This window comes from Pezoporus occidentalis, unplaced genomic scaffold (genome assembly GCF_034315485.1).
Source record: "Pezoporus occidentalis ecotype Australia unplaced genomic scaffold, CSIRO_AGI_Poc_V1 ctg20, whole genome shotgun sequence".
In the NCBI taxonomy this organism is placed as follows: Eukaryota; Metazoa; Chordata; class Aves; order Psittaciformes; family Psittacidae; genus Pezoporus; species Pezoporus occidentalis.
The window spans coordinates 5,772,194-5,797,830 of record NW_026913856.1 but is presented as its reverse complement, the minus strand read 5'-3'; the positions used below and the strand labels follow the sequence as shown (position 1 = coordinate 5,797,830).

The window sequence follows — 25,637 nt, the reverse complement described above, 5'->3', positions numbered from 1 at the left end:
AGTTAATCACACTGCACTGAGCTATTCTTTGTGAATGACACCAGACCCCCAAAACAACAAGGTCAGATTTGCCAAGTCATTTAGCTATGTCCCTTTGGGTTCAAAGAGAGGCCCTGTCCTTTGGCAGCAGGGATGCTGCTCCTGGAGAACCCTGTGCTCCCTGAGCCTCCTATGCCTTTAAGTGTTTGTCTCCAAAGTTAGTGATAGGGAAAAAGCAAACCACTGCACTCTGAGATGAAAAGCCTCTTGTTTTTAATGTCCAACAGAGAGCTTCATCAATTACTCAGCAATAAAATCTGCTTCCGTGGGTGTGCTGAGCAGGAGGGCCAGAGGCATTTAGCTGTGCCATGAAGCAGGCAACAGCCAGAGCAACCAGAGCAGGCACAGAGGCTCCAGATAAGCCAGCTGAAAGGAAAGTGGGTTTTCCCATTGTTGTTTGCCCTTCACATGCTGAGTATCTGGGGAGATGGACATAACACCCTACTCTGATCTTAAAGGTCTTTTCCAACCTAAACAGTTCTGTGATTCTATACTGTTTCTCTGAGCCCATGAAACAACCCAAAGCATGAGAAACACCCAGGCACAGGGAGAAGAACGGGTGCAGCCCTTTCTAGGTGTTTCCCATGTCTGTTGACACAAACAACGGACATTTTTGGTTCTGCACAGGCTTTTTCCTGCCCTGCACCTCTGTGAGACCCTGCTGGGCTTTTACTTCCTTCCTGATGCTCTTCCCCAAGCTAATGCAAGGGTAAACCCACTGAGTTTAACTCCTTTACCTCTTTGACTAATATGGGGATTGCAAACAAGACAGATCCTGGTTTCCTCTAACAATCTGTTGCAAGTTGCTGGTCTACACTATAAGAAGTCCCTTTTCTTCTGCAGTCTACTACAGGGTCAGTAGCTAACATTTCATTTCCCTATAGGATAGGGGAGTCTCACTTGCTATAGGAGACTATTGCACACATGGATGTGTTTGCCTCTGGGAAGGCAGAGATTTGGGAGCTCACCATGACTCTATGAAGTAGGTTTTGGACATAGAATCACAGAATAATTAGGGTTGGAAAGGACCTTAAGATCATCTAGGTCAAACCCTCTGCCATGGGCAGGGACACCTCCCACTAAACCATGCCACCCAAGGCACATGCAGAATAGCAGCAGCTTTTATTAACTATAAACTGCTGGTTATAGAAAGCATCACACATTGCATAAGAAGTAAAAAGAAGCAGTGAGTTACTGTATTTTAAAAGTCATAGCTTCAAAATATTAGCACATACAAATAATCAGGACAACTGCGGTGATTAATGACATCTTTTACTTTATGGAATACATGTTGTATTTTGGGGAAAAAACAACTTAATAGTTCTACTTCATAATTCTTGATTTTTTTTTATTTAATTGTAATTTACTTATATAATTTTCTTAATCATGACTGCATAGTTGTAACGCTTCCACAATTTGTACTAAAAGGAACTTCAAGCATCTTCTCAAAGGTCAAAGTGATCACTGATCACATCTGAGCGATTTCTCATGCTAAAAATCTTAGCTGTTGGGTATCTGATTAAGATTCATCATTTCTCCTCATATCAATATAATTGGTATCACTGCAAACACATCCTCAGTAGAACAGATGAGTTTCAGGAAAATAATTCAGGAAAAATAATTCAGAAAAATATGTTGAGCAATGATAATTAATGTGCAATGACACTCAGAGTGGAGTCTTTTGAGAGGAGCGTCTACTCCCGGCAGGCTGCTGCTGGGTGATAGCAAACAGAACGCATGGGAGAGGCTTTCAGTTCAAAGAAATACTGCTTTTCAGTTATGACGCTGAGGGAGCAGGAGTCGTGTAAAGTCTGACACCAGACAATTGTCTGCTCATGGTTCTCATCAGTTTTAGGACATAAACAGCCTGTCCGTAGCTATTCACACAGTGTGGCAGAGGCATGGGACTGTCCAACTGGTGTGTGAGAGGGTGTTGTGAATGCAAGAGCAAAAAGGACTGGCTTATGGCTTAAGTATAGCAGACTTGGCACTGGATGTCTTTGTTTTCCTGGCTATTAAATTCCAAAAGTAATATGGTATTCATTTAAAGAGGTGGGTATGGTTTCCCCAGGTGGCAGCACAAAGTAATAAAAAAAGAGACATAACAGCTCCATTGCTCTGCCCTGCTACTCTGCATGTATTTAGAAAAGCTTTTACGAGATGAAAGGAATAGGGGGGTGAGCAGAGTCTGCTTGCAGATAAGCACAAACAGAAAGGGAGTGATTTGATTGAGCTGGGAAGAAATTATTTGTGCCCAAACCAAAAACAGAGGCAGGGGCAGTTGTAAAAATATATTTCCAGATTCATGCTAACATGCTCGGCCTTACACTGGTGTAGATGGAAAGAGAAAGCTTAACCTTTAAATGCTTCTCAGAAACAGGGGGGGGATTGCATGTAATGCCATTGAGTTGAATTATAATTCAGACAGTGAGTTAAAATAGAGACAACCTGCTTGTATTGATGGGTACAAATTTCTTGTCTAGTGTTACATTGAATTTATCTTTCAGTGTTTTCTCCATTTCTTCATCTGCGAGGATTCTGATTTCCACCAGATCCATATTATCCCTATAATTGTACTTTATCTCAGTGAATTTCCATCCCACCAGAGCCCTGATGCCGTTCGTGGTCTGCAGGCTGCAGATAGACTTTTTCACAAACAGCGAGTCAGGTGCTGTCTGCAGGTGGGCATTACAGGCTCGGAACTCTTCAATGTCCCGTGGCTGAAGGGTGAAGAGATAAACCCGACGGCAAACTTCCTTTTCTATGTTATGGGAAGCGGAGGTGCTTTGGTTGGGAACCCACTGCTTCCTCTTCACCTTCTCAAGGTACCAGACCCCAGTCTCCTCCAGGAAGCGAAAGACACCAGGAGTCTGTGGCTGGTCTGTCCCTGAAATCAGCTCCATTGGCTGCCACATCTGGTAAGCCATCCCAAACCCACCATCCACGATGAAGGGTTTCTCATCAAGCACCACTTTTAGCAGCAGATGATCGATTTCATCTGCGTATGCGTCGTACTCTGGGACATAAACTTTTGATCCCAGGAGGGTGACATTGTAGCCAAGGGTTTTCAGGACCCAAGATAAAAGGTGGTTGTTTTCCATGCACCAGCCCCCACGGTTTTTCCTCACTATCTTGTTGTAAGTCGCTTCCAGGTCCAGCTCAATGCTTTCCCCGCAGTGGATGCTGAGGTTCTCAAAAGGGACCGCTCGGATGTGATGCTGGAATATATCAGTCAAGGTAGCCAGGTCTGCCTTATCATAAGAGCCCTGGTAAGAAATCCTGGTGAAATATTCCTTGATGTCCATGCTGCTGCTGAGAGAATGGTGGAAAAAAAATAATAGGTTGTGTCAGAAGTGATGGAAGGATCTTCCCCATCTCTTGTAATGGGGCAGTCATTATTGTGGGTGACCTGCTCAGAAGATGAGCGGGATTTGACTAATGGCCCCATCAAAGGCAGCTGAGTGAGTATTAGCAGTGAGGGAAGCCAATGGGACACTGCTGATGAGCACAACTGTTATTTTTAATTGTTTCTTTTACAGCTGTGATGAAAGGCTCCAGCTGTGCTAAGCACATTTCAGTACAGTTCCTGCCCAGCAAAGCTACAAATCTCTGTAGGAAGGAACAAAAACAGTAGCAGCACTGTTTCCACACTAGAAATGACAGGAACTGAGCCTCTCCAGATCTGAACTGCCTTACTCTCTGTTTGACTCAGCAAAGCAGAAGCAGAAAACAAACCCTCCCACTCTTGCAGAGCAATCCAGAGCCTCCTCTGCAGCCAGATCTGAAATAAATCTGTCCTGAAGTGGTATTTCCTTCATTATTTAGGCAGCCTGGCACGAGCTGGTCTCGCTTGCTCCTGCTCTCCATGCTGGTAGTAGCAGCAGATGTGCCCTGGAGCAGAGTTGGGGTGATTTTTAGGGCAGAAACACAGCACAGAGGGAGGTGTTTTGCTTCATCTGTTGTGAGCTGTCTCCCCGCAGCACAGCTTAGCTCCCTAGCTCCGCTAATCACAACCCTACACCAGCAGCAGGAGGAAACGAAGGTCTGAGCCAAAACTACAAGTTTCAGGGAGCTTTACATTTTCTAACATCATGTTTTGGGGATGCATTTGCTCCTTCAACTCATAGTCTTCCCTGCAGAGGTGGCTGCGCATGGGTAAGGGACCAGGCATCACCCTTCCCAGCACAAGAGAAGGGCTCAGTGGGAGGCTGTGTGTCATGAGCACAGGGGGTGGAAAGCAGCTCGAACCCTCCCACCCCGTGATGGTAGGGAAACAAGAAAGGGATATTGATATAGCCAAGTACTTTCGGTATTCCTCCCCAAGCACTGCTAATCTTCAGACATCTCTCAATATGGAGCGATGTTGTTCAGGTTATTGACCTGACAGGTCCCAAAATGTTCTTATGTTCCTCTATATGATTCTTAAGGTAAAATTGTATGAAAAAGCCCAACTGCTCCAACAGGATTAAATTCTTAATCTGATGGAAAATCACACACCCCAAATTGTATGGGGATTTTGGACAGATATTTTCAACGTATAAAGAAAGCAGTGAAAATCCTGGCAGAAGCAGAGGGTGCCCTGGGTTGGCTACTTGTGTCCTTATTGTACAGGGAACCTGTGGCTTTTTCTTCCCTGGCAGTGTTCAAGGCCAGGTTGAACAGGGCTTGGAGCATCCTGGTCTAGCGGAAGGTGTCCCTGTTCATGGCAGGGGGTTGGAAGGGATGAGCTTTTAAGTCCCTTCCAACCCAAACCATTCAATGCATCTTTGATTGTAACCTTTTGGATAGAAACATTACAGAAATCTGTAACTATTGCGTTATGGCCACCTCCACGTCTCTGACACCCAACAAGAAGGCCTAAATGATCCATTATCAGATGATTATTCAGGGGATTGTATTTCTTCAGCTTTTGGCTCATTCCCAAGCTTTCCCCCACATCTCCATAACTCTATTCATTTTTGAAAACTCAGCAGAAACCTAGTTCTTGCCATGTGAACTTTAAACCAGCTTCCCCAGCAAATGAGTTGGTTTTCCCTTTCTTTCTTCCATCCTTTCACTTTGCCATTTCAGGCAAAACACATACAGATACTTTTTCTTAAAGCGAAAATGTTGGTGTGGGGTTTTTATCTGTCTGCCCATCTCTTGTGGGTATTTATAAGGCCCTTTCAACAGTGGTATCTGAAATAAGTCAGATGGCAAAAATGCCCAATCTGCTTGGGGCTGATATAACTGAGTAAATAAACCAGCATATCTATTACACCGAGCAGCTGAGCATTCCCCACTCTGCTGTTACATCATTTTCTGCCGTGCTTTGTCTTCAAACAGATTTCACTTCCTGGTTAGGGAGCACTCAGCTACCAAGATTCAGAGTTTCAAAAAGCAGACTTACCTGGAGAATCAGTTCAATCACCAGTGTACTTCCCGAGGCTTGGGGGTTATGGTTTTAAGCTACAGTGGCGTGGCCGGCTGTCCTTTACCTAGTGCAGACAGGGCTTGAGGACTCTTCTCCAACTCCTTTTCAGAGAAATGTCTTTTCCTTCAAGTCCCTTTCACTTGCCTCTGTCAGACTGCAAAAGCTGGGGGAAAAAAAAACAGAAGAAAAGCAGAAGGGTGGAGCATGAGAGCTGTAAAGAGCGAGCAAAACCAATAGCACTGGCTCCACACATGCAAAACCTGGTTGTTATTACAGCAGAAGCCGCTTCGCATTGCCATTCATTTCATGCTTTCTGCAGGGGCTAGCTCAGGGTGTGAGGAAAACTGTATTTCTTTGTTTCAGTAGCTAGCGGAATGCACCCAGGTAATACATGTGTATTTTCCCCCAGGTATTAGGTTGCTATTTGTTTTAAAACCTGGGGAAGAAATCTTGCATGTGTTCAGTTGCAGGAGGTTTTTGCACTGTTTCTAAAAACCTGCGAGATTTCAGCACAGCAATTTGCACGTGAAGCCCCCTTGCCTCAACCAGCACACACAAGAACTTCAGCACTGCCTTTGCTTAATTTGCTCTCTGTGATTTACATGCATTTTTTGTTATGGTGAATTTCACATAGAATTCGTTATATGTGGGGCAGCAGTGTGTCTTATTTGTTTTTTTTTTTGCCCACAGGTAACTCCTAAGCATATCGTGGTGGTGAGGATGCTATTGGTAAAGTAATGACTATGGAGTGCTAATACATAGGGGGCTCCATCCTTTTGGTGTGCTTTTTTATCTACCAAGTTTGCTTGTATCTTGCCAAGCTAAGTCTTACTAATTCTCTCTCACACACAGATAGTTTCTTTCCTGTTAGCTCTGTAATGGTAGTTCCAGTTTGTCATGGTAATAATGCAATTTTTATTCAAACACTGATTTATTAGAGTAATTAGCAGAGGTAATAAATCGAACTGGACAGAGATGTCTGTGGTAACCTATTACACAGCTCCACTCCCATATCAAAATCTAGCTCTTTATCATCCCACCACTGGCTGGTGCTTGACCCCACAAGTGAGAGCCAATGCCCAAGCCAAGAGGTGCTGAAGGGAATGGATTACCCGGCCTCATCAAGTTCCTCTGGGCAAATACAATTCAGTACAAAGTTCATATTCCTGGATGGATATTCCTGTACATGGAATAAACCCTTCTCTTCCCACAGTCTAAAGCCCTTCATTTTGAGAAAGAGAAGCCAAAAGATGGCAAACCTGCAGTCCTGGTGGGAATGAAGACTGAAAAGAAACCATACTGAAAAGAAGCCCATGGACACATCACTGTGTGGTGTGAGAGCAGACCCAGCCATACTCCTTGCCCAGAGACATTTGGGACCACAGATGATGCCAGAAGTGGACACTTGCTGCTCTTCCTTGGACAAACATATGAAGTGGTTGGAGATCTGTTCTAACTAATTTTGTGGCCTCATTAAACCACAAGTGTTTCCTAACCAAAACATGCTCCTCCTGATACTTCAATATTCAGCTTTTCTCAACTCCTCTCTCTAAAACACAGCTCTGATATTAAGTATTTTCTTCCTCTGTCTTTCAAATTGTCATCCCAACTCACCATCCTATGATGTCATTCCTTCCTCACTTTCTATTTTTTTCCCACCCTGCACATTTTGCTCCTTAAGCCATTAAATCCACAAATTCTCATCCCCACCCACATATGCCAAAGGCCATCAGAGGGAAAAGTTCACTCAGTGAGCACGAAAGGTAAGGAAAGGCTGATCTTGACCCAGGAGCCTTGCTGGGGTCTGATAGCATTTCAGCTCTGTGCCAGATCACTGGGGCTAATCTCAGGCTTGGTGGGCAATAAACTGCAATCACAACTGCTGGGTAATGCAGCTGTGACACTCATGTGCCTGTCCCCAGAAGGAGCAAAGTGCAAAGTCCAGCTTGGGCAGGATGGGTTTTGGGGAGCGTGACTGCGGGGTGAAGGCAGAAATGGGAACGTCCTTAGAAAGGTTGTGGCTGTCTATCCAGATGTTGTACTGCAGTTTCCCAACCTTGGCAGGAACTGAAGCTCACTGAGCTTTATCCAGAAGACCCTCAATGTAATCACACTCACCTTTATGTATTTATGAATTTAAACTGTGGACAGCATTTGATTTATTACTGAAATTATTCTCTCATCCTAACTTTCCCAAGAAGCTGTGTCAAATATCCCTTCCTCCCTGTATTAATAGATTATTATATGCTGAAATATTTGCCTGAGGAAATAAAAGCATAGGGTCCCCTCTATAATGACCTCTGTGATGGGCTGTAAAACAAACCAAGGATATAATTATGTTACATTACGTTATATATTATTATATTCTTATTTCATTATATCATTGTTACATTACATTACATTATATAACATTACATTATATTGTAGCATAGCATCGCATAGCATAGCATGGCACAGCATAGTATATATCCTATCATATCATATTATATTATATAATATCATATTATCATATTGTGTTATACCATGTTATATTATTAATTATATTGGCTGGATGCTTAACATACAAACTGCATGGTATTCTACATAACTAGAGAGGAGAAAGACTTAAAGTAATTAAACAATCTAGTGTTTTAAACAGAATTGGTGTAAAATCTTGAATTCTTACACAAGGTCAGATTCCCCCATCCTGCTGAGCAAAGAGTTGCTGGAAAAGGAAACATGCACACCCTGAGCCAAATGACTAGCTTTAGCCTTTCATTTAAAAGGGGATTTAATAGGTGTAGGCTGTTCCAATACAGGACTGGTAAAAGATATTCACGATCTATAAACATATTCCTAACTGCAGAACTCCCTCACGCTTTATACTAATTACCTTATGTAATTCTAGATATCAAATATCTGTGGCTACATATCTTCCTGGATTTGTATCTGTGGCATCTATCATGTGCAACTTGGTGGAGTCCACTCCACCAGCCAAAGGAGGAACCTGCAACTACAGCAACTTTTGCTCATGAGAAGGGAGTAGCTGTGCTGGGCGTTGCGTGGCTTTTGGTTTTTTGGTGAAGAACACACCAGATCTATATCTGATGCATCTTTCTGAGGGCTGGTGAGTGTCAAAAATAATCCCCTCTGCTTATCTTCACCTTGCCAATATGAGGTTTCTCACACAAGCCAACACCAAGGGTTGATGCAGACTGAGAGAACACATTGGGTCTGTAGGGCTTTCCAGACCTGAGGGTTTCAGCGTAAATCTCTTACATGTAAATGGTCATAATTCAGTTAGTTAATTCCATGAAAAAATATTCTATGATTCCATCATTGATTCTGCGAGGGGAGCAATCGGCTTTTCTACATGAATGCCTTTATCTCATAGAGGGTTTGAAGAAAAGAAAAAAATGAGATAACTGCTTCACTGAAAAATATGACTATATATGTGGCTGCTGCTTTCCCATGAATCGTGACAGTTGTGATGGGACACGTCAGAGTGGGGTCCTCACTGAAGCATGGTCACAGTGCATGGGGGCACACTATAGCCGCTTCTGCCACTCCACTGAGAGCGTTCATGGTGCATATTGGGAAGGAGAAGTTGTCTTCCATTTCACAAGTGATAATCACATCCTTACTGTGCTGTCACTGTCTCCATCTTGTGGGCCACCTCCCCTGGAGATGCCAGCAGTGTTGTCAAACTATGAAAACACTGAGGAGAAAGTCCTTCAGGTTGGAAAGCAGAGAGCTGTGCTGGCTTCTCTGAACGTGCCAGTAGCTGGGGTCTGCAAGGGCTGGGTCTGTGGCTGGGGAGGCTTCAAGCCACAGTTTTGGCTTTGCTGGCATCTGGAGAGGAGGAGTGATGTAGAGCACTGAGGAGGAGGATGAAGAAGACAAGGAGATAAAGGTGGCTATCCTGGTAACTGGAGGAGGAGCTAGAGAAGCCAGCAGCTTGTTTAACAGCTTTCTGGATCTGCTTGCCCACCTTGCCCACTCACTAATGCAGCCAGTAAACCCTACCAAATATTTGGGGTAACTGAGGCTTTCTCAACAGCTCTTTGGCCAGCTTTGCCCCATCCCCATTAGCTCCTTCATGAGAGAAATGCTGTCCTACCTGGGTTCACCTACTCTTCCTGTTGCCAACCTGCTACATCCACAATCCTCATAACCACAGACAGACTCCTCCGGTTTTTCCTTCTGAAAGACCCGGTTCAAGACAGAATGATCAGTGGTCTCCTCTGGGTTCTGGGGTGTGCAGGTACCAGTCCTGGAAGCAAAATAACCCAAAACTCACTCATGCAGTACTCGGATGCACCAATAAGGCAGCACTGGGATTGCAACGTGTATGGTTGGGCATGGAGGGGGCCCCCATCCTGGGCAGAGAAGAGATCTCATGCACAGGGTCAGCAGAGCCCAACCCTTTCCATGTTGAATGTTTGGCTCGGAGCACATCTGTAAGACACAGCTGCAGTTTGCATTTCTTTTTTGCACTGATTTCCCCGCTTCTCAGCTCCCACAAGTGCTGCCGAAAACGCTCCTTAACAAACCAGAGCCAAGGCAGCCCCAGCAGCATCACATGTAAAGTGGTTTCAAACATGAAATGCACCTCGGCAGCAGCAGCATCTGAAACCAGCTCTCCTTCCTGGGGGTCAATGGCAGAGCCAGCAGCTCCATTCCCATCTCAGGGTACCTCTGCCTGCAGCCATGGTGCTGCCCCAGCTACGGGCAGCATCCCCGTGAGCAGGAGGTTGATATGTAATTGGTCCTCAGCATGAATGTCAGCAAATGGTGGGGCTTTTTCACCCTTCCTGAAGGGTCAAACCACCACCGTGTTATCGCACAGCACCACTGCTTCCTGCACTGCTTGGCAGAGCTGGTCCATCCTGCCGTGGGGCACAGGGCTTCGGCTCCCTCCCGTAATCACTGGGGAGGGAGGGATTGCCTCTCAGCAGCCTCCCAAAGGAGCTCGAACACCCAGCATTTGCCTGTGGCTGAGGTTCTACCTTTGCAGCTTAACTCTGCAATAACAGCATGACCTCCCTCGCACTCTGTGTCCGACCATTGCACACACTGCTGCAAAAACATGCCAGTGCTTCCCAAATCAGTATGTAGCGTGCACCCAGAGCACCTTTGGAGACCCAGGGTTTTAATCTTTCTCTCTTCATTTCAGTGCCCTATCTAGGAATTTGATTTATTCTGTTTTACTGATTTTTTGTACAGATAAATGCTCCCATGATTAACTAGTTAATAATTGTCATCATGTTACGCTGTCATTGCCGAAGGGAAGTACGACAGTGTAATATGTAATGGGGCATCAGCATTGCTGGCTGAACCCTGAGACAGCTTCATTTCATGCTTCCTAATGAGAGATGTCCATCACACTGTCAAAGGCCTTCTTTGGACATTTCCTAAATGGCGAAATCAGGAAGAATTTGGGGAAGTGCTGTTACAGAGATTCAGCCAGGCAAAATGGGCATCCACGTCAGGGCCTGCAAGTGAAGCAGATGGTCTATGGGGAAATACTCAGTTGCTAAAGACCAGTTCATAATTCTCTTTAATTTCACTATGTTTTCACCATTGCTTGGTAATTGCAGGGCAATGAATTTTCCTGCGCAGGGACAGAAAGGCCTTATTTGAAAATGTTATGTCTAGTCCAGAAGTCAGCATATGACATCCTATTAAATTTAATTAGCTGATCATCTGCAAAAACTCTGTACAGTTGCTAAACAAATACATAAAGCAGCCTGTGACCTGGGCACAGGCAATGTAATTCCACCCGCTTAGGTACGACCTGCTTGCTCAAAGAGGATCCACAAGTCAACAGTCTCTGTCGGTCATTATCAGGCACATAAATGGCTGGGTATCCAAACCTATACTATAGCAGAAAAAATATTGTTGCAATATATTTGAAGAGGAAAATAATTCCCAGTTAATGAGCAGGTGATCTGACTGAAGGAGTATATATGTGTAGGAATACATGGGGGACAGAAGAGCATTCACTCAGCCCTCCAGAATTCCTTAGGTGAGCTCACATTTGGGGTAGCAGAGAGGTAGTGATGAAACAGTTGTGAATGATGTTTTCCTGCATCTGGGTTATGAAACAACAGAAAGAACGCTGCAAAAGGAAATATTCCTTAATTTTCCTAAACGGAAGAGATCTTGGCTTTATAATTCGTATGTTTTCCATATGGAGATCTAGTTCATATTAGTGAACATATATTTTTATATATACACAGATATATTAGCTCTGAATTATAAATATCTTTGTGCATGTGCCTAAATGCAGCAGCAGACACCATTTCTGACTGCTTCTGAGCAGTGAAATTACCAAGCCCCATCCTTAGCAGGGTTAACTTGTCCTAATTCCACCGTACCCTTGAAGCAATGCTACTTCCATTCACCTAGCTTTGAGGCTGCTCCTACAAAACCAAACTGTTGTTTCAGTGAAAAGACTCTCATAGATTCCTGTGGGAATTTGTATCAGCCCTAATTCAGGCAATCAGCCCGGAAACAGGCAAAAAGAAGAACAATTACACAAGTTCTGTCATTCCCATTACTTAGATTTTTTTTACTTCTTTTTTTTTTTTTTTTGAGGGAAAGCCTTGTATCTCAGTGAAAGAGTAGAAAACAGAGTTACAGTGACAGCAAAGGAAAAAAAAGAGCAACTGCATCTTCAGAAAACACATATTAATTACAATGCACTAACACACATCCCAGAAAAAGAAAGGAGAAATGCACTGGGTTCAAAATGCTCCCCCAGACTTACCTTTATTGGGGTGCTTATGGCTGTGTCAAGGAGAGTTATGGGAAGATTCAGAAGCAAGAAGATGGATGTGTGGGGCTCTTCACTGAATCTTGGCAATAAATAGCCCACCACCCCCAAACATTACCAATGTCAGGCATGTCCATGGAGCTGGTGTTTACAGACTGAAAGGCTTTTCCCAGTGTAAAAGCCAAAGGCGGTAGAGCAAAGGTTACTGTGGCAACCCGGACTCTGGAGCTCTTGGTTTTCCTCCCTGCTACACACAGGGGCATTGCTGTGGCTTCTAAGTGGCACTGCAGGGATTCATGGACAGGTAGAAACCTTTTTCACAGGACTTTTCTGCCTCTCCATGCACCCACAGCAAGTACATACAGCATGAAGTACTGCACACCACATACAGGTCTATGGAAAGAAGAAAAGCAAAGTATTCACATCTGGAGAAGGAGGGGAGCAAACAGAGCTGGGAGAAACTGCCCATGATTTTGCTAGCTGGCCCCCTGTGGTCTGCTGCACCCGAGGAGGGATGGAAGGAGGAATGCAGCCCTCTGGGGCTAAGGGATGAACTGAAAGCTGGGAAGCAGCTTTTAGATACAGTCTGTGCAGTGGGTTGTATTCTGGAGAGCAGAGAGGGGAAAGAAACTCTCCACTGACAAGGTAAATTGTCATAGCTGGTGGGATCTAAAATCACATCCACTTCTGCATTGCTCATCTGGGAGATGAGTGAATCTTTTAAAAGTAATTTCAAGTTACTGAATCAAATCGTCTTCCAGAATCAAGCTCTGCCAAGAGGCAGCCCTTTCCCAAAATCCAGTTCCATGCATGCTGTGCGGCCCCAGGGCTGATACCCACAATAATCCTTTTTCTAGCAAGGACCAGTTTGATCCTTGACCATCTGAACTGGTGAACGGCCTTTGCCGTGGGGTGATGAACCCGATTGAAGTGACACAGACCAAATCCATTTTCACCCCATACGGTAAAAGGGAACTAATTCCATGCAACAACAATAGTACTTCCTTTTCCTCATGACGCTGTTACAAATTGATGCCACTTCCCAGTCAGTGTTTCCTCTCAGGCAGGTGCTGAGGATGCCATCATGCTGGAAGATCTGCCTTTATTTAATGGGAGCTGTAGTATGAAATCCTGGTGAAAGAGTCCTTGAAAAGTAGCCACCTGCTTTTTAAGCAGCCGGAGAGACATCTCCACTGCTCCACTAGTTAAATAAATAGACCTGTCATGGAAACAAGCCTGTGGTTTGACCACACACTGTGAAGTCCTGCTGAGATGAAACCCAACATTAAATTTGTCTATTCACACTAATGTTATTTTTAATTGCTTTCTTGGCAGTTGTGCTCCAAGCCTGCCTAGCATTGGGTGCTGCACCTCATGTCTCATCGCAGCTCGTGATCCCCCCTGGCCAGAGCAAATGAAGACACATATAATATTGACAAATCTAGTGTCGCTGGAGCTGGAGAACAGGACCAGAACAGGACCCAGCAGGCAGTGGAGGTAAGTGCCTTCTACTCAGGATAGCTTTCTGTTAAAATAATGCAAACCCTTGGGGAAATTCCTGAGACATAGCAGGAGTTGTTGCAGTATAATGGCTGCAATGCCTTTTTTCTCCACTCTCCAGCTTCCACAAAAGGCATGAGGTGTGCCCCAACCCTGCAGGAAAGATGGCATGAGCAGGTCTCTGAACCCTTCAGCAAGCAAACCCCATCCCCTTCATCACCCGTACAAACACTAAGCAACCTCACCAAAAGCTGGTCCTCTGTCTTGCACCAGGTCCTTACCCAGTTTGCAATTATTCTTCCCATTCCTGCCTAGACCGGCATAGCTAATGATTTTCCAAATAGCGCTGTACCAAAAGCTTTCCTGAAATGCAGCACCTGAAATCCCACTACACATTCCTTCCTTCTAGAAAATCGCTTACCTAATCATAGAAACCCAATAGTTATTTTGAGATCCCATTTTTAGTAAAGTTCCATTCTGCTGTTATTGCTCACAACAGTCAGAGGCAGCCAGAGCATCTGATGTGCCTGAATCTGTCTCTCCCTTATGCATGTATCTGAGGCATATTCTCTAGCGGCATCTGAAACCAGACAGTGGGAATGTATATTCTGCTTTCAGCTAATAATTGAGAGACTAAACCTGCCTGGCTCAAGGGAAGGGCTCAGAAATTGCCTGGGAGCTTCCTTCTCAACTTTTATTGAAGCAGCTCCTGAATGTTTCATCATAAGAAAATTTGACTGCATATTTATATGACCACAAAGATACCTGCTTTAAACCACAAAATCAGTTCACCATCTGCATCAGCTACCTGCCTTTGTTGTTACACCAGCTAACCTGGCTGATTCAGTTTCCATCACTTTGAGTGATGAAGACATGAATAGGCAACAGCAGGATCTTCAGGAGGACAGCTGAATTTAAACCCAGCTTGACCAAGTGGGTCAGACTGCCCATCTGATATTGAAAACCAGAAGAAAAATACCTTTTTTCTTTCTTTTTCTTTTCTTTTTTTTTTTTTTTAGCTAAAAACCAGTAATCTGTAGTGGAAAACACTCAAATCTAAACATCACAAAACCTGTGAGCTCCTACTGCTGCCAAATGCAAAACCAAATCCAACTTTCATTCAGGATGCGAACCTGACTTGTAGCTTTGCTGGCCAGTTGGTATTGCCTCTTTATTTGGTTTTTCCTTCTGTGTTGGTCTGTGCTCATGCAGAGCTGCTGCAGCACCGCATACTCCTACCACGGAATAGGGTTCATTTTCCTTTCTTTTCCCTGGGGACTAGCACGTACTTTTCGAAGCGGCACATCTTTTTATTAGTTCTATTCCCAGTCCCCAAAACGTTGAAGCTTCTTTTATATGAATATGCTGCAATTTAGTACCAGCAGCAAACTCTGCTGAAGTAGTGAGAAATACAGAGCTAGCAAAGATCCCTGCAGAAACCCACCCACAGCCCTTCCCTAGAGCTGGCGCTTTGCTCCCATCCCCGCAGCACTCTAATTCACATCATCCACCCTCATTTGTAACCCACCTCATAGCCTGGCCTCAGTTAATGATCTAATTTTGTGTGTTCCGATTTAAAACACCGTCTAACAATAAATGTTTTATTTTTTCACTGGTAGCAGCACTGTGATATGTTTATGATCACTAGATGTCACTGTAATTTTACTCTCTCTCCAGCCCTGCTCAACCAAGGTGATTATTTAAAATCCTTTTGAAGAATTTATCAGTGATGAGAGGAATACTGAGCTGCTACCCTGATGGAGAGTTTCCTGTGGTAGGAAATTATTGTCCTTTAATAACAATCCCACTTCTCTCCCAAACGCATAGCCCAAATTCCTTCATGGAAATCTGAGCACTCACATCGCATCTCCTTCTTTTTCATTCAATCATCCCATAACTTCAGTTAATCACAGAGATTTTAGGACCCCAAAATCTCTATAGAAGTATCCTGCCTCTTTCACTGGCCTTAAATGGTTTTACAGAATATATTTCTTCAAGGCCAACTCAAATCCACATCCCCTGTTTCCTGAATTGTTGATTTCTCCATTGTACTCAGCCTTTGGGATATGACAATTTAAATATTACAGAACACACTCCTGCAATGCCACACGTGGGATTTTTTTTTTTTTTTACTAATTGGAAAAAATTGACCACTGAAATTAGTGGTCAATGCTTAAAAATCTTTTGTCTCCATCTGACAGCATTATCGAGATCAGCAGAATGCCTTCACTCTGAACTCTGGGACCTGCTGCCAAAATGCCAAAAGAAGGTCTTTCAAGACAAATCAGTTATTGGGTGTGCAGCACAGGGGTTCCTAATGCAGCGCTGGCAGCTGAGCCTGAGGAACTAAAGCTCTTTGCTGGCATCTTTTGGTGAGCAAGAAGAAAAGACCAAGGGCCACAGCTGTCCTGACAATGGCAAAGGATGGATGCCAGAGCCTGGGCATATCTATGAGAGCTTTGCAGTAGGGGAATGAGATCTGCTCCTGCAAGGAGCAGCAAGAGGTGGAATGTCTGGGGAGGGGGTAATGCCCCAAAGGAAAGGCAGCTTCTGATTTGCTACATTCATCAAAATTATATAACCTGTCCACCTCTATTAATCCCAACATCTCCCCTGCTCTAATACACTGCATTCCAGTATTGACACCACCTCGCTTTTGATGAGCCTTTTTATCCAGGGTTCCTTAAAGAGGGCCTAAATAAGCAATAATGCTTCTGGACAAGCATTTCAGTTTTCTGTGGAGCCACCAAAGGAGCTTTGTTGGTTCCCATGAGGTCAAAAGCCTTTCATCTTCTGAGCCAGCCATGGCCTAAAAAGTAAGTCCTGAATTTCCTTTGAGTTCTGTTGATTAGTCGAAGAGACACAGTCCTCTGCATAGAAACTCTCCTCCACATCTCACCTAACAATACACACCACCTTTTCCCTAATGAGTAACAGCAACAAACAAATCAGAAGATAAAGAGACTTAAAGGTTTTGTCTCTGAACTTCTTAGGCAAATTTTAGGGCTACGCTGCTAATCCTAAAAGAATACTGGGAACCTTGTTAGTACAATCACATCTATGTTAGATTAGTGCCCAGCAGACAGAAAGATCTCCTACTTAATTGGAGACCCCTTAGTCCTGGGTTCAAGCTAATATAGGGCAGGAGGAGGGCTTTGGGGTGTGTTGGGTGCAGCACTCCAACTTTGCAGGTACCAATTTGTCAAGCTCGCAGCCCTTAGGGCCAGTGTCCATGATGGACATTTGCAATCACATCAGCTCTCTCGTTGTCTTCCTCTGCTGGGGACAGGCATTGAACAGGTCTTTCATCAAGATAACTGGTAAAAAAGGTAAATAGAGAGAGGGAAACCAAAAGACTGAAGTGACTAACAAATGAAAATGACATCCTGGATCTGTTTGTGTATATACAGCAAACTCTTCTTAAGGAACTGCTTGAATTTTCGTATTTGTTTTAAAGGGTTATAAATTACCCATGAGCTTGACTGCACATACATAAAAAGTGTTGAAACAGTTCAATTACAGGTGTGACAACTTTAAGCCCTGTTTAAATATAGGCATTTCCCTACATATAGAATCTCTCTCCAGGTCATTGACTTATTTCAACACAATTCAACTCAAACAGGAACCCTTTAAACCAAACCCAGCATAAACAGGTGAATCCAAAGTGAGGGATTGCATCTTTAGAGTTAGGGTACATTTAATTTAATCAGTCAAAAACCAGATTATTATTACATGCTAAAAAAGTTAAAAATGAGATACAAGTTATGTGGAAAACCCTTCATAAGCATTATTGCAAATCATATTTTTAAACAGATTTAATCTTTGTTTACCCAGAAATACCCCATAAGGACTAACTTGAACAATACAGGGCTATGAATTCTTAGCACAGATAAGTTAAAGCAGATGGTGAGCCTGTGTGGATGTGCTCCATCAGACAAAATGTGGCCATAATTGGATTTATTTTAATTCACTTATACGTTGCCTACAGGACAAATGCTGGTAAAGTTCCTCATGCAGACAAGCCCTGAGGTTAGAGCTTTCAGGGAGCTGCTCTCAACTCTATTTTGAAAATTGGACTTAAATGCAAAAATAACATAGGTGCTTATAAATGAAAGTGAAACCCAAGTCTTAAAACCTTTATTCATGGTTAGATCTTTCCTCCATAATTCACTCTGGTTAGCAGTTTATGCAAGTGGCCCTGAATGAAATGATGCTGGCCATAAACAGGATCTCACTTATCAAAGTGTTTTGCACCAACTAGACTAATGCTGGGCAGGGGAGGGGATATCCCTCACCTCCAGCAGTTTCAATTTTCACATGCTTTGCAGCAGAGGAAGGGGACAAATTCCTGTTGGGAGATGTTATCCTTGACATGCAGTGCAGAGATGGGGGAAGGCAGGCAACAGCCTTTTCCAGCCACATCTGCTGCTGCTGCCTTGGGTGTGCTGCATTCCCACCTCTGCAGCCCACCTCCTTTTAGGGATTTCCTTTCATCCTCTTGATTTATGGGCTTCCTGTATTCCCATGCTTGATGACAACTATATCATCGCTTTTAACCTGGGTTCTTGTTAAAAGAAGGTGATTTGCTTTCTCCCCCTGGGAACGTGCTGGTGGTCTGAGTCCTGATGTACCAGAGGATGTGTGTGGTGGCTCTAAGCGCTGTGTCCCAGACAGAAAGGAGGAAGGGGTTCACTTCTCTCTGCACTGAGTGGTAGTGGTTGTAAATATACCCAGCAATTACAGTCATATTGCTGTGCAAACACATAGTAAATGCAACTCTCATTTCCTTATGAATTATGCACAATGGGCCACAACAAGTTGCACTGACTGGCCATGCTGAAGCCTCCCAATGGCATCATCGCAACCTTCGTTCTCCCTTAGAATTTCCCAAATGTTCTCACTTCCAAACTGCCCCAGCAAACTGTGAGTGCAGGATGCACATGGGCTGCTGACCTGCTGCCAGCCACCTGCAGCCAAGCCGGCTGGATGGCCACGGAGCACATGGAGGTGTGTGACTGCAGAGGCAGATGGTGCAGGGGGAGGAATGACCTGGCTGCAGAGACACCTCTGACAGCTGTTTATTTCATTGCATTGAACTGATGCTAGCTCTTGTGTGCGCTTACTCTATGTTTTATACAGAGAAACGCTGACTGTGTGAGGCAGCACCCAGTTAAAAAAGGTCAAATACCTTTTAGTTAGTGTTGCACACTGAAGGATAGAGAGCACATCATCAGTAACTCAGTGCTGCCATGCATGCCAGCCTTGTCCCCAGATCAGTCACCACTCTGGAATTTGCTTGAGCAGAACCCAAATAGAGTCTCACTTGTTCATCACCACAAAAATCAAAGACTGTTTTCACCCATTCAAAGCACAGAGTGGAGAACAATGGGAAAAGACCAACTTGGCACCTGTGCTCAGCCATGGTGTGGGTAACCCTTCCCTGAGCCTGCCCTGGGGGAAACAGCTGCCAAGAGCCCTGCAATACACAGATGTTGCTTCCTTTCTGCGTTTGTGCATTTCAAACATTTCCTCAGCCACGCTTACCTACATTCCTCTGATACGTATTGTCAGTAACCTGCTCTTGCAGGCTGCATTTAAACTCAAAACACATCAAAATTTCTTGTCTAAGTACCAGTTCTACTTGGTGTGAAATCAGCCTCTATTCTAGCACCTTGCCCCAAAACTTCTGGCTTTGCAGAATATCTCCTTGTGCATTTGCTAATTAACACATAATACCATATCACCTTCCTTGCAATTGGCTTTTCAAAACATTTCTGTGATTGGCCTATATTTCTCTCACTGGACATCTGCAAAGCAATCTTCCTGTGTCGTGTTTCAGCAAACAGCCAGTCTGTGGATGCTGATGAGTACATTACCCACAGAGAGTGAGATGGTGGGACGCAGGAGGCTGCCCTAAAGGAAAGCAGGATCTGGGGCACAAGAGACCACCTTGGAGAGACCTAATTTTGGTCTGTTCAAAGCAGCCCTTGTGCTGGGCATGATCAGGAGCATGGGGATGGCAGGGATTGCACTGTTCAAAGAAATCCCAGCAATGTTGTCCTTGAGCAAGGTGGGGAGGTCTCTAAATCCAGGTTGTGTAAGTCTGGAAAGCGTTGATATTTCCACCACCGTTTTTAACACAGCATTCTAGGATTCCACTCTACGATTCTATGATTCTGTGGTCTTTTAAATCTCCTGAGCAAAGGTACTCTGGCCTCTAGCATCACTGCGAATTCCCATCAGCCACTAGATGTCACCACGATTTTACTTGGTTTCTGGTTTGTACCCAGCCGGGGACCATTAAGAACACTTGAAAATTATTAATCATTAATAATAAACAATTATTTACCTATTGTAATGAATAGAGAGCTCAGAAGGGGGCGGGGGGGAATCTCTGAAAGTATTTAGCCCAAGCAGCTGTACACATGGATATGACTTTAAATTTGTCTGTTGATAGCAGAAGGATAGTTTGATACCATAATGACCAAGTTTTTCCACCTAGACATCAAGCTAAAGCTTACTGTTGTTAACGCATTTATCAGGCCCCTATTTAATTCTCTAACACTGCTAGCTTTAAAGTTATATCCTTTCCTTTGTAATCCTGCCCAGAGAGAAGCAGCTAATGGAGAGCAGCATCACCTGGGCAGTAAAGTGGACAATGAAAGATTGGGGATGAGATGATCCAAATGGCTCCATATGCAAACAAAGCCATTTCTGGGAATACCTGTTTCCAAAGCATGTGAAGCCATAGGAAAACAAAAGGCTCCAGTGATCAGTGCAGCTCACACATTCATTTCCAATAACTTTCACTGGTGAATTATTAACCTGTAACCATACAATACATATCCGGATGATAAAGATTAGGAATTGTGTTCCTACACTAGAGGCTCCACTTTATCTCTCACCTCACAGGTACAAAGTCACATAAAGACAGCCACAGGCAGAGGTGGATCTTGGGAACCCACTGCAGCCTTGGTGAGCATTGCAGATCAACTGCAGGGTCCCATCTTCTACGCCGGTGCCAGCGTAAAAGGCAGAAAACCTCCTCAGATATGTGCTAGACATGATGCACAAAGCAAGTTGTATGTTCAAACCCTATCAGGTACATGCTGAAGCCTCCCATGGTGGCAGCACACCCCATGCCATAGCCATGACAAAGCCAAAACCAATCTTTGCTTTGAGTGATTCGCCTCTTCTCTAACACTAAGGAGTGAGTGCTAGCTCATGTCTGTCCATAAGATGTTGAACTTGAGGTCTTGCTTTTAAGATCTTTAGATATTGAATTGAGCAGAATTCTTTGCCTTTTCTTAAAATCCATGGTCTCTAATTATTGGTGTTTTTTTAAATAGATATATTTGATGGTCTCACTGGCCTCATGCTGGCACAAGCCCTAACGCCTGCCTGTTGTTTTTTGGCCGGTAAATTCCCCACTGAGCTCATTTCTTTAATCAGCTCATCCTTGTCCTGTTGTTCTGCTCCTTTGCAACCAAGACGATGTTTGTGCAAGCTCACCTCCCCAAAACACTTACTTAGACAAAAGTCCAGCAACATAAAAACCCTTCAAAAGGAACTGAGGTCATTACCTCATTTCCTAAATCATGCAGTAATTCAGCAGATCCCTGTGAAACCATTTGCCTTTCGTAAGCCCTGAATGGCACAAATTACTGTAAATAGGGGTCACTTTCTGAACAAAATTCCTTCCATAGTCAACCCTTAGTCTGTCCTCCCTTCAGCCCCGGTTACATCCCATGTCTGTGCTCATAGCTCAGTGATAACTACTGGAGGTGCCCATGCCTGCTTAAAGCATCATTCTTGGTCTCCTACAGCACATATTCTTTCAGTTTGAAGCCTGCTGTCTTCCAAGAGAAGTCAAACAAAACAAAACAGATTTTACAGACTTGTCTGAAGTCAGCTTTTTAAATGAAGTCCAGGGTTATTTTCATTTAATACAAAAGAAAATCTGCCTGGCTCAGAACTTTAGCCAATAATGACAAGTCCAAAACTGTCTCAACTTAGAAATACTACTCTCCAGGTTACTAGTCTTAGGATTTTGTTTATGATAACCTCTTCCAGCAGCGCTGTTACACTTGGAATTAATTGCAGCTTGTGAAGTGAAACAGAGTATGCATTTTGTCACTACTTCTTGCACAAATACAAAAAGAGCAAAGGTTGCTTATTTTAATGTTTTTCATGCAAATATGTCTGTAACTTTGTCCCTTTGTAGCCTGCTACTTGTTACGAAGTTGATGTAGGTTATCTTTCATTTCACAGTTTTCCTTAGGAAGTATTCCTCTGTTAGGATTAAGAAATTCATTTAAATTTCAAATTAACCTTTTTGTCAAAAGATTTTCAGTTCACTCTGATACTAAAACGTGTATAATACCCAGCGGGATTGGCCAGATCTTGCTTCCCTAAGGAAGCCCAAAAGAAGAGCATATCTGCCTTTCATGCCTCATTTCCTGTGATCCCCTCTTCTCTTTTCTTGCTTCCCACATCACCCTGCTCAACATATAAAAGATTCCCCTGCCAGGCAGGGAAACTGATCCTATATGCTCTTCCTGCCCACCCAGAGACACAGCTCCTACCTCAGATAACCCCTCACAGAAACAATCACAAGGTTTTTGCTCAGAAATTAGACATTGCCCAAAATGCCCTGATTTGGGCACTGAGATTTGTCTCTTTTTTTTGACTAGGTAGATACCTTCTCCCAGGGCTAGGGCTTCGAAAGAGGTGGGGAAGAATACCATTTTATTCCTTACCTCTAACAAGAGGTGATGGATCCTCTCTACATGTTGTTAACACCACCAAGTGATAGTGGCCACCACTGTGGTAACTTCTGCCTCAAGCTATGATGTTGCCAGCATCACCAGAAGCCCCAGGAGATGGTTGCCTCAGCAGTCTGCTATGAACTGCAATGGCCACAGAAGCGGAATTCTTTCTCTAGTAAATCACCCAGCAAAAAGCCTGGTATCTCATGCCAGGTAGACAATAAAAGCATTTGGGGGCCAAACTTACCGTGACAGCCCCAGTCCCTTTAACAGTCTGCTCCTAAAGCAAGTGCCAAAGTGAGTGATGGATGCTGGGGCAGCAGCTGATGTAAAGGACCTACTGCTGCCATGAATAATCCAATAGAGCAATGGCATCTTGCTACTTCTCAGCCTTGTTAGTTTAATACCACTTATTTAACTTGTCTATTTGCATTAAGCCCAGTGCTTTGGATGCCCTGATGTATTTTTTTGGTACTTTCTTGCTTTTGATGGTCTTATTTGTAATTCAGCAACTAGTGCCTAAGTAATCAATATTCTGTTTGTGTGGACATGTTATTTATTTACAGAGTCACCATATGAATTCAGTTGGTTTACTGGAGGTCAAACACTTTTCATCTTCTTCATGAGCCAAAGAAAATTGAAAGATTTAAACTCCCTGTGAATTCCTTTGATTAACTCAGTGAAAGTATCTCACTTTTTTTTCCCCAATATCAGAGACAGCATTGTCTTCATTGTAAATCTACCTCATTTTGACATTGATCTATGCATAATGGGTAACCTCAAGTGTTGAGGCATAAATGGGAAGATGAATAAAGCCATAAAAGAGTTATGAATGATGCTGTTATCAATTTTCATCCATATATACACACCCCCTTTGTTTCCAATTTAGCAAAAATCCACAAAACATGTAATATCAGTATGAGTTGTATTACTAGCTGTGGGGGAACAAGGGCTGGGATTCACCCACTTGGGAATTGCACCCTTACAGCACAAAGCACCGGCACTGTACCAGCAAATGGTGCATCAATGTTATGCACTTACATCCAAGTCACCCCTACAGTTGGACCAAATTCAGGCCATACAAGTACATGCAACGTCGCAGTTTCCTCACGCTGTTCTAAAGAGCAAGAAGAAACCCGTTATGCTTCAGACATGTGGAGGAAATGAGGAGCTGAAGACCACGTTTCAGCTCCTTCACATCTACGTTGTGCAACTCTGCAGTGCTGCAGCTTGCAGGGCTGGCAGGGACAGGGAAACTCAATGGATAAACCAGCTGAATGATGAAAATAACATCCTTGGTTTCTCTGCTATGCTTCTTCTGCTTATTTTATTCTATGGTTATTTTTTCATTATTATTTGCAAGATTCTAGAGTAAATTTTTAAGATTGCTTAAATCAGTCAAGCCTTTTCACATAAATGTTGCATTGTTTTAAATAAAAACATGACTTATACCTCATTTAGTTAAACAGGAAATCCCTGTACAGACACGCTTGTATCCATTTTGTGACTTGCTCCTACTTATCACATTCAATCTGAAACCAGTTTAAGATTCATTAAAATCAGACACCCTCTCAGTACATTCAGAGTTGCATTCATTTAACTGAATTAATGTGAAAAGTGGAGTCAGGTTAAGCAAGTGCAGATCCTTTGTGCTGCCAGAACTTAATGGTGATTCTCAGTGTGATTTAGACGCTACTGCCCAGATCATTGTAACTTCAAATACACTTAGTTTAACCAGCTTATACTTTCTGCAAGAGAATACTGACTTCTTGCAGTACAATCACAGCCTGAGCAGCTGCACAGAATACCCAGAAGTTTGACTTGGATGGTTTTCAGAGATTGAGATCTGAGATTATGAGTCCCAAGGATGCAGGATGTGAAGGAGCAGCAAGAGCAGTGGGGCTCCCACCCCCTGCACTAGGGCAGATTCAAGCAGACCATACCTGCACCATACAGGTGAAGAATTAAAGGAATCCTTCATATTACAAAGCCAAATACCAGGTTTGGCACAAGGACTCCGTGAGCTGCCTTTCCCCTGTACCTCTCACCCCATTAGCCCCTGCTCCTTTCTGCTCCCTTCTGCTCCCCTTGTCAGCTCATTCTCACCTCCAGACATCTCAGACAAAAACTTTGTTATCCCTCCTCGCCTGTCTCTCTTGTGACCTAAGCAAACCCTGTTCTAGCCAGAGCTTCTGATAAAGGATTTTTAGTTTTTTTAAGAAAGTTTGAATCATTTTTGCTGTTTCTCTTCCAGAACCCTTTCTCCCCATTCACCTCCTTCGTGATGTGCAAAAGAACTGGGCACATCTTTGCCTCTAAATCACTGCAGCGATTGCACCATTACTCACTGTTTTTTGTAAATGCTCTTTCAGTTTTAATACATTCACCTCATTGCAATTTCTTTTTTTAGCTTGTGTTTCCTTTACTGGTTTAAAGGGATGTCACAGGCACAGTGTCGAAAGTTCTGTGAAGATAAAGACAGATCAATGCATGCTGCAGCTCCATCTTAGAAATAAATTAGATTGGCTTGAAAGTATTTGTCCTCAGAAACCTGTTTAGCAATGTATTTTTGTGTAGACGTTTATATCTTGTTCAGTAAGGCTTTCCAGTAACATGCTTGGTACCTGTAAGACAGAAAGAAGGAATAGATGGGAATAAAAGTCATGCAGGTGAAACTAGGAGCTGAAGGGTGGGGAAACCATAGTGGACAACCCTCCATGGTTCCCTATGTGTATTCAGTGGCGTTCTTCTTGCTTCATTCAGACACGAGCAGTGCTTTTATACACCTCAGTCATGACCTTCAGGAGCACTGACGTGTTCTAACCACTGGTTCCGACCAGCTGGGTGCGTGTGCATCCCCAAAACACCATCCTGCATCCCTCCACCTCTGGGCTCGTTCCTACTCTGCTCGTTCAGACTTTCTCACGCTCCATTGGCATCGCTAAATATTTACAAGAGGCAGCAGTGATTTTGGCTGTGGTTAACAGGGAGTTACGTGTTTGCAGCATCTGTTAGGGTGTTTGTTTTTGTTCCTGTGCTGCCGGCTGAGCGATCACCCACACTGCCTCTGGCACCAGCAGAGAACCAAGTGCTTCCTCATGGCCCATCACAAAGCGCTTGTATAACAAATTATGCCTAAGAAAATAAGGGTGCTGAATAC

The 25,637-nt window shown here is 43.6% G+C and overlaps 1 protein-coding gene across 3 annotated transcripts; it reads right to left on the bottom strand.

The window, feature by feature from the left end:
* Nucleotides 1-1,337: 1,337 nt before the first annotated feature.
* LOC134163463 (arylamine N-acetyltransferase, pineal gland isozyme NAT-3) lies at nucleotides 1,338-12,354 on the bottom strand. 3 transcript variants are annotated; one of them, XM_062618318.1, is made up of 4 exons: nucleotides 12,204-12,345; nucleotides 9,552-9,704; nucleotides 5,429-5,615; nucleotides 1,338-3,348 (listed from the first exon to the last, which is right to left on the bottom strand). In XM_062618318.1, exon 4 carries the CDS (start codon nucleotides 3,342-3,344, stop codon nucleotides 2,472-2,474), a length of 873 nt encoding a protein of 290 aa, XP_062474302.1. In that variant the 5' UTR covers nucleotides 3,345-3,348; nucleotides 5,429-5,615; nucleotides 9,552-9,704; nucleotides 12,204-12,345; the 3' UTR covers nucleotides 1,338-2,471. The 3 variants fall into 3 exon arrangements, with proteins under 3 accessions (XP_062474302.1, XP_062474300.1, XP_062474301.1); XM_062618316.1 differs by having other exon boundaries at nucleotides 1,338-3,351; nucleotides 12,204-12,342; XM_062618317.1 differs by lacking the exon at nucleotides 9,552-9,704 and having other exon boundaries at nucleotides 1,338-3,351; nucleotides 12,204-12,354.
* Between the last annotated feature and the right edge of the window lie 13,283 nt (nucleotides 12,355-25,637).

What these genes read in the sequence shown, in the direction of transcription:
- LOC134163463 (XM_062618317.1), bottom strand. Translation starts at nt 3,344, where the DNA reads ATGGACATCAAGGAATATTTCACCAGGATTTCTTACCAGGGCTCTTAT.